At 35.4% G+C, this 9,185-nt stretch overlaps 1 protein-coding gene across 2 annotated transcripts in view; it reads right to left on the minus strand.

Annotated features, from left to right (window-relative positions):
* LOC107099308 (speckle-type POZ protein-like A) overlaps nucleotides 1–7,027 on the minus strand; it is a 17,461-nt gene extending 10,434 nt beyond the window's left edge. Inside the window, exons 1-6 of one of the 2 annotated variants that reach the window (XM_015397362.1) lie at nucleotides 6,855–7,027; nucleotides 5,702–5,787; nucleotides 3,633–3,750; nucleotides 1,024–1,145; nucleotides 759–910; nucleotides 539–666 (exon numbers count right to left, since the gene is read on the minus strand). In XM_015397362.1, the coding sequence (XP_015252848.1) occupies nucleotides 539–666; nucleotides 759–910; nucleotides 1,024–1,145; nucleotides 3,633–3,710 (480 nt within the window). In that variant the 5' untranslated portion in view covers nucleotides 3,711–3,750; nucleotides 5,702–5,787; nucleotides 6,855–7,027. Of the gene's footprint in view, nucleotides 1–538; nucleotides 667–758; nucleotides 911–1,023; nucleotides 1,146–3,632; nucleotides 3,751–5,701; nucleotides 5,788–6,563; nucleotides 6,714–6,854 lie in introns of those variants that run through there. The other variant, XM_015397363.1, reaches the window with a different exon arrangement.
* Between the last annotated feature and the right edge of the window lie 2,158 nt (nucleotides 7,028–9,185).

The following is a 9,185-nucleotide window of genomic DNA, read 5'->3' on the forward strand; positions in this document are numbered from 1 at the left end:
TTATATATATATAATTTATGAGAATAGCGTTACCCTCTCTGTGGAAATTGGCAGTTTTTCACGAATCATGGCAGCATTCAAGCAGCTACACTGATATCTTAACAAAATGACACCTCATTTAACTTCTCCCTTGAAAGAACATTTTCCATCACATTCCCTCTTCTTGACATTCTCAATTTAATTATTTTGAAAACAAGCATCAATTTAAACGTAAGATGGGAGAAACATTTAACTCTGTAAAAGTAAAATGTCATTCGATGCAAATTTAAACTGTGAGACATAATTCAGTACCTCAAAGTTGTAAACTGGTCATGACATGAATTTATTACTTTTTCTATAAGAAAGGTTAGACACTTGGCTTGGGTGTGAAATCAAGACACAAAATACTTCTTAATGTCTTCAATAAACTTTGAGTAGGTTTAGCAGGAAAACAAGAGCAAATCCGCTTAAAAGTTTATAACAGAACAAACAGAGAAATGAAATGCCTATATGGTAGGTGTAAATACAATGAATACACCAAAATTATGATCATATTTACCTCACAGAAAAGTGTGAGTTTGTCATCTGGTAGGAGACCATTAGCTTCATCGAGGAGGAAATCTCTCCTTATAAACTTTTTGAAGCCCCAGTCTTTGCCCTGGACAAATCTATACGCTCTTTGGCTCTCTGCAAACAGAAGAGAAGTAATGCTGTGTGTTAGAATCCACTTCAAACTTGCAAATCAAAAACACAAAAAGCCTGTTATCACTTCTACTTACCCATTGCTTTTGTTTCCTCTCTTTTAGCATTCAACAAAGAAAATTTAAACTTTGCTCGGACTTCACTTTTTGGACAACTAACAAGAAGTAAATACAGTGATAGATAATCTTTGCTTTCATCATCAAGTCCCTTTGGATTGACTCGCAGACACCTGGAGCAGGAGAAACCCAATGAACATTAGATTATCTATAATCTTTTGCACATTTCCAAATTTTTCCATGGCCAGAACATTAATCCAAACTGTAGAGGAAACTACTTTCATACCATTTCATTTTGTCATTAGGCCCCGAGGAGAAGGTTGAGCTCTTCAACACCTCTCCCATTTCTTCTCTGCAAAAACTAAAGTTGTTTATGGTCCACATGTAAGAAAACTTCACAACTTTGACCTGAAAACAAAAAAATAAAAAATAAAGCACATGAGATCTTTTTAACTGGAAATGGAGGAATTAGCAATCAAGTCAAACATTGCATGATAAAAAAAAATACAGCGGTAACTTAATTTCAATATCATAGCTCAGGATTTATGAAGTGAAGTTCAGTTTAAAGTTTATAATCAGTTTATACTATACACTGCCTTACTTTTTTCAGTTTCACTGACAGAAAAAGATTTACATGTTCTGTTATTTTCTCTGCGAATAATCCGTTCAGAATAATTTAACTTATATTCAAAGCACTTAAAACCCAACTTCAATCTAAATACACAGACTCAAATTCTATTACATGCATTACAATTCGATCCTAAATATAAATCTATGCATTTAATTACAATTTATGCAAAATAATAGATTGCTTCATTAAGTGCATGGCACTGCAGCAATCTCTCCTCTTTTGAAATATCTATAGGGTCCTTTGCTATGATAAAGTTGAGCAAACCGTTATTGCAGTACCTTTCTATAATGCAAACATGTATGTGTTATAAGGTTCATGGCATAGAGTTAAGATTATAGCTTCTTAAGAATGAGGTCTGCTTATGAAAAGACCGCTCTCAAGACTAGCTATTAGTTTTAACCTGGGCTACCAGCTAATCTAGATTTCAATAACTTAAGGGAATGCCAGAAATGATCAATGCTGGGTAAACATAAACTGATTTTAGCATTAGTAATGATCTTGCCTTCAAAAAATATCATCAACGATCCACCTAGCCTAGTAAACTAGCCCCACCGACCAGCAGCCAAAATCATTTTTGCCTGCGAGTTGGTCTAGCCTCGATCAACGCCCCAGGCCCTAGAACTGGCTGGCCAATCACAACGCAGAGATGTGTTTAGAATGTCTGGATGCAAAGCGGGCGGGGTTTTGAGAGCGTGACGTTAAAGCTGCCAGATGCTGTAGAAAGCACAACAATAGCATGCAGTGCGGCAGCAGCAGCTTTCAATGGAGCGCTCCATTGAAAGTTAAAAGTTATCTTTTCTGTTGTTGTTCAATAAAAGTATATTTTAAGATAATTTGAGGCAAGACTATTATACTTTAAAGCGTCACTATATGGTCCATTTACCGATTTAATGCGTAATTAAAAAAACAATTTCCGAAGTTGAGAGGACTGCGGCAACCAGAGGAGCTCCAAAGCTATCGGCAGCCAGGGCTAACCGCAGCGGCCCTCTCTCGGCATAGTCATGTGTGAAGGACCGCTGATGGCGATTTTTGACTCAGCTTTGGAATCAGTTTTGGAAGGTTTAGACTTGGGGTTTTCGTTGAAATGTGAGCAGGAAGAGGCTCTATGCTCATTCATTTTTAAGAAGGACATATTTGCCGTTTTATTTGCCGTTTTATTTGCTGTTTGTTTACACTCCCCCACCAGCTTCCTGTCGCACTTCCTACGTAACAGTCAGTTGCACTAATTGGTCAGAGCGTTGGCCAATAGGCACAGACAGCGGTTTGAAAAACATCGGGTTGTTCTCATCAACAATCTTCCGATGTCTCATTCATCGGGGCCAGAATAAATAACACATTTCATCTCCCATTTAGTTTGGTTTACCAGGCTACTATCCACTAATATTGACAAGTCTTAAGAATCTCCATACTGACTGTTTGAACGGATTCTCTATTTAGCACCAGTTCTCTTTCAACAATCCAAGAAGCAATCTACCCCTGCCAGACGGATGTGATAGAAGAAACAACTCAGCTCTAACCTCCTAAACTATGGGACTAGCTTTGACTGGCTTATTTCAAAATTAAGAGCCACAGTAGATGCAAGTGGGCCCCATTGAAAGGAAAACAATAAAAGCAGATCTAAAAAACTGAAGCTGAATCAGATAATTGGTTCTACTTTAACCTTAAAGTTGATATCACCATAGATCACATTGTTCATGCTGGACATGTACCATATAAAAAAACTAAAACTGCTGTTTTTAACCCTTGACCAAAACAAATGTAAGGGTTAATATGATTCAAATTAATTATATTTATATGCTTGAGATGCTTTAAGTAACTTGCATTTTTAGGGGGTTTTCAGTCTCTGGCACTGTTATTTTGAGATAAATTGGCTGAGATGTTTAAGAAACCAAACTCTGATCACTTTCCAAACTCTCTAGGAAAAAAAAACAAAAAACAAAAACATTAGGACCAGGAACTGTGAACAACTTATGGGAGATTAGCCCCTGTGGTTCCAGTTCTAGGCCACATTTTTGAGCCAGAACTCAGCTCAGGTTGTCTCTTTTATTAAATGATCTCCTATTAGATGGGATAAGGAAAAAAACGCTTTAAATCAGACGCTATATAAAATGAGTACAATGAAGGAAAAACATCTAGTGCTCAGTGTGTTAAAAATACGCCAAACATCACATAACATTACAAGTTGCTTTACTAACTCTAAGCAGGACCAGATCATTCTACATCATCTAATGTACAAAATAAATATTTTCATAAATATTTCATACCTGTGTGTAACACCAGCTCTCTGCCACAGGTCCACTTGACATCTCCCCAGGAGGAGGAGGGGTAGGAACCCGTGACATCACTGGTTCGGATGTACCACTCACTGACGTCTTTAAAGCTCTGACAAAAAGAAAAAAGAAAAAGGAGTGTTATCTCTGGATAAATTATCATGAAATATGATTTCATCATTCTCTAACAGATACCTGGCAAAATGTGGATTAACTTGATAATTTAATAAGGTTGCGCTTGATTGTGAGGTGATTTTGATAAATGTCAGTTGGCAGGAATGTGACATTTTTAATATGGTATCTTTGAACAAATACATTTCTCAGTTCAAGAGAAATTTCTCATGTTAGCAGCTCTTCATTACTGAAAACTAAAATCTGTTCCTTTAACTGTATGGGGTTTTGGTAATGTGAATTGAAAATATAATATTTATCCTTCCAAAGGTGGTTCAAATGTGTGAGTCACTAATTGTTTTAGTTGTTTAGTTCATAAATTTGGATGCTGAAATCTTGCCTTCATTTCCTATCATATAATAAAGAAACAGTAACATTTGTTGTTGTTTTTTTTTGGTTTTTTGTTTTTTATAAATGGAAACAGTCGGTGATGCATTTATTCATGTGTAAAATGAAATGACTAGAAAAATGAAAATGGAGACTAGAAAAATGGGTGTGCTAAATTGTACTTGTGCTAAATTTTATATATATTTATATATATATGTAAATAAATTTGGCTGCTAATCAATAAATCTGTCAATTCCTTTTTTATTAATTGATTAATAATTGGATAATGAATCGTTCTTTAAAGAAGATTTACATATTAACAGACAAAAAAGTTTATTTTATCTTAAATGCAATATATTTTGTTACAATTTACTAAGTAAGTCGCTATGTCAGCTAAAGGCATGTTTTAGAGTCTCTATACTCCAGTTAATTATGAATCGATTACTAAATTAGTCAACGATTATTTAAATAATCGATTAATCCAATAAATGCTTTCTGCAATATATGAAATACACACATAGACACACATTGCACCCCACCAGAGTAACCTCACCAAAAGAAATTATACTGCCATCATAACTTAGTTTGACAATGATGGACCTGGTTCTCAAAGTTACGTAAGCATGGTGAATAACATTTTCTTATTCCATGCCCTTAAAACTTTTTAACCTAAGTTATTGCAATAAAAACAAGACATTTTGACTTAAATTCCAAAAACAATAAAAACAGAAGTAAAGGATGTAGTAATAGAGGTTATTATATCATTTGTATAAGGCTTTTCCTATAGACTGCACCAAGATATGCAAATAAGCAAAACATCTATTTATAAGCATGCTCTTCAAGTAATCTATTAATGTTTTTTAGCAAGCTCATTTTAACAAAATTAATTAAAAGAAATCTGCAACAACTGACATTAGATGTTTTACCTGACCAGTGCCGTTTGTGCTTAAAGTACATATTACGATACATTAGTGAGGGTATATACTCCACTCTCTGCCTTGGTTACAAAGGGCAGCGCTCTGTTACTGCTACTGAGGTATACCAAAGTTCTAAAAGAAAAGTCTCAAAAACTAAACAAGTTGTGTATTGTGTAGTTCCTATGGCTTAAAAATTGCTTCAACGAGAAACAATAGAAAGTTATTACGTTTTCTGCAGTTGTAATCTGTTCACACAATCTGTTGCTGTGCACTGCTAATCAGCTGACTGATAAAACACAACAACCAATTTCCAATCTGTGTGTCTGGAAATATTATCAGTTGAAAATACATAGAGATTGTGTCTACATTAAGGCTAAAATGTGTTATCCAATTTATAATTTTAGCCTCTTTGTCATTAGATATGCAACACCATGCAAGGCAGAACACATGGGTGCTGTATATATCAATTTTTAAAAGATATTGCGAAAACATTCAATAAACAGATCTCACACAGACCATACATGTATAAACATGCATAGACTTGCTACTCCAAATCTATTTAGTGCAGGATGTCTGCCCCCCCTCCCCAGCTTACCTACAAAATAAAGTAAAGCAAGATGAGCAATGAATGAAATACGTTTGCATCACCTTTTGGATTCTTGAAATGTATAATAATGGAGTTCTTCCTCTATGTATTCACCGAATCCTTCATTGTCCCATCTTCAATTGACACCCTAAGAAAAAAACAACAAAACAAATAACGATTAAGACACGAAACTGTCCAGGTTATTGTCTAAAAACATAATACTTTCAGTAATCATAGCAGAATCTGAAGCCCCCCCCAACTTTAAAAAGAAGCAGTATGGACACAAAAAGGGTATCACGACTAAAGAACTGACTAAATATTAAATTTAGACATGGGCTCATGTCGAGAAAACTAGTCTTAAACATAGAATTACTGCAAACTAGCTTGATTTTAAACATTTAACCTTATGGTAAACCTAGTTTCAAGGCAAACGGTCTCGAAAATCAATTTGATGAAGTCATGAATTCACCAGAAACTCCTGTTTGGCTAACACATTAGCTAGAGTTTTGCAACAACGCCAAAAATGGAACTGTGTATGCAAAGCGGACATACGTCCTTCTAGAATATCTGCACTACACCAACCGCTGTTACTTGCGTTTCAGTAAAAAAAAAAAGAAACAATTATCGATATTTAAGATATAAAACGGGTGCGACAAAAGATGGGATGAAAAACAACTATTAGCAAACACGGGTTCCAGTTAAAACAATCGTTGCTGGTCGTCATCTACATTGTTCCACTGTTCAGTTATTACATATCAGTCTATTAGAGTTCTAAAAAAAATGGGTAATCATAACTTTATCGAATGAAACCTTGGTGTTATAAGCGGTACACATTTGGCTAACCCTAAGCTAATGTTTCCATTAGCAAGATTAACTTCACTTTAGCAATCAGAGCGGATATTTAGCGAATATCTGTTCACAAACCATTTGTAATCCCCCCTTTTTTTGCTGTTATTCCTCGACCGTAACGTTCTCAAATCGGGAATGCGTCAAGTTAAATCAGGAAGGTGATGTTTAGGCTCCGCAATAGCCGGTGTAAAACAAAGGCCCTTTACTGATCCCAATGACAGGATGCTAACCAGAAGCTAATGTAAACCCTCACGCTCTGATACAGGAGGTAAAAACAACATCAGCTAACTAGCAGCTAGCAAACGGCTAATCCTTCCCCCTCCTGGTTGCTGACAAAAAGTTTAAAAAGACGTCGTGTTGGCGTACCTTTTAATTTTATATTCCCATATATATCGTATAACACATATGGCTTTGTGTTTTACTCGCTCCGTCCACCGTGCGTCACTTTGGACTCTTTTTCATTCAGTCTCTTCACAAGGTTTCTTTGTCTAATTTATCTGGGCTAGCATACAGTTGTCTAGCTGGCTTGTAGCTTCACAGGCTGAAAAATATAGCTCACTGCGCAAGCGCGAAATTCTGGTAACGCTCAGAGAATGGATACTCTACAAATACGAATCTTTAACTATATCCAGATAATTTAGTCATGTAAAAATAAAGCAAACTTAAATATTTATTTAGATTATTTGCAAATATACTTAATGTCCAGCTGATTCTGCAAGTTTCTTCCCCACCGCCATCAGAAAGCTGAACTGTTAAAAAAAAAAACTCAAAATCATGTCACAGACTCTGCATCACACTAATAACACCGAACTAAAAGTACTGCATATTTGCATCATATATATTAATTACGGAAGAGGATCAGGGACACTGAATAAAAAAAAAAAAAGTTGACTAATTTTGAGATTTTATTTCAGTTTAATATGGGAAAAAAGTCAGAATTCTGACTTTAATCTCAGAATTCTCACGTTTTCTCTGTATTAAAATTAAAATGGGGAAGACATGAAATTATATTTGACAGAAGGAGGAATAGATGCCTTATCTCTACATATACTAGGGATAGCTGTGGAGGTTGTTATAGGCTTCAAGTAACTTTATCTAATGACTTCAAGTGCAAATGCTTAAACACATAAACACCTCAAGTGGAGAGTGAACTCTTCCATCCTGGGTAAGAAGATATAAAAGCATCCCCATTTCCCCAGTAGTAATGCTTGCAGAACTGGGGAGCTCAGTTCTGACCTCATTCTACAGATGTTTGGTGGGGAGTTTTCTTACCTTCTTTATTCTTGTGGTGATGCAGCTGCTCTGTCGGAGACGTAGGGTTGGGATGGCTGCATTAGAAGACTGTGGGAAACAATTTACTCTTCACATCAGACAATACTACCAGATGTAGGAAGAAGGCCTCCTGCATCACGAAGGTCCCCACACAAAATGTTTGCTTCTCTCGCTTTTAGGCATGAGGCTGAGGAGCATCAGGAGCAGAACCACCAGACTAAAATGCAGCTTCTACTGCAAAGCTGGAGGACATGCAACCCTAGCAATTGGTGCATTTATGTAATTGTAGTGTACTCATGGTAATTAAGTTTATTGAGTGATTATGTTGATCTTCTTTTCTCCACTTATATTTCTCTATTCATCTGATACTCAAAAGCATAATTTCTCACAGGACCTGCTACTAACACCACACCCTCAGCCGTTTAGTGGAGTCCACTCTCCAGCTGGTCCGGCCTGTTTAAGCAGCCCAAGCAGGACTAAACAGTATCACATCACTTTACAATTCAATGAACATTTGCAGCTCTAGCATTAGAAATAATGGGACGGCTGGCCACCTAAAATTCAGAATACCTAACAAAACATGTTTTGAAATCCTTTTCTGTATCATGTTGATTTTTTAATGATATTCAATTTTTTTCATGATTTTTGTATATTGAGAATTTGTTTTGCTGCCAAATTTGCCTCAGAACATTTTTTTTAAGAGACAGCTTCCTACAGTAAATAGATTGCTTTTTGGTTAAAATGACTGAAAAACGTTTAAATTAATGTGATACATTACATCCAAGGTAATAAATGGCAGACTATATTCAAAAGCAAGCACACTCGAAAGGAACACTTTAGTTTGCACAAGGACATTGTTGTACTTGACATTTCAGCATTTAGATATTAGGGGAACCAAGATGACCCTTATAAATATATAATTTACATAATGTATAGAAAGACTGTTTTGTCAAATAAAGAAAAGTTATAGGTTAAAATAGAGGGAATATTGAAATTTCCCTACTCATCTTTCAGAAGTTTCAAAACACATTTACAGTAAATTACTACATTGTTTGAACTGAAAAGGAAAATTAACTAACTTAAACATAAAAAGCCAGAATGTGAGTTTTTTTTTATATAAAGATCTGTCCAACTTCCATTATTGTCATATTTGACTGTATATATCCACTACCAAATAAAATAAATTGGTTTTGCCTCAGAACTGTAGCTATAAACTAGCAGGAGATCTTTAAAAAATAAAAAAGTGTACTTTCACCACATCATCTCTGTATTCAAATCATCTTGCATTCCATATCTTTTCTGTAGGGAATGCCATTATTATTATTTTCAAAACAAATCCATTGCATGCAGCTGTCAAATCAAGTAAACAATGTCATTCAAGATCTATGGCTTGTATTAAAGGGCAGATTTGGTTTATTTCATATC

Source organism: Cyprinodon variegatus, unplaced genomic scaffold (genome assembly GCF_000732505.1).
Source record: "Cyprinodon variegatus isolate N-32 unplaced genomic scaffold, C_variegatus-1.0 Scaffold857, whole genome shotgun sequence".
Lineage (NCBI taxonomy): Eukaryota > Metazoa > Chordata > Actinopteri > Cyprinodontiformes > Cyprinodontidae > Cyprinodon > Cyprinodon variegatus.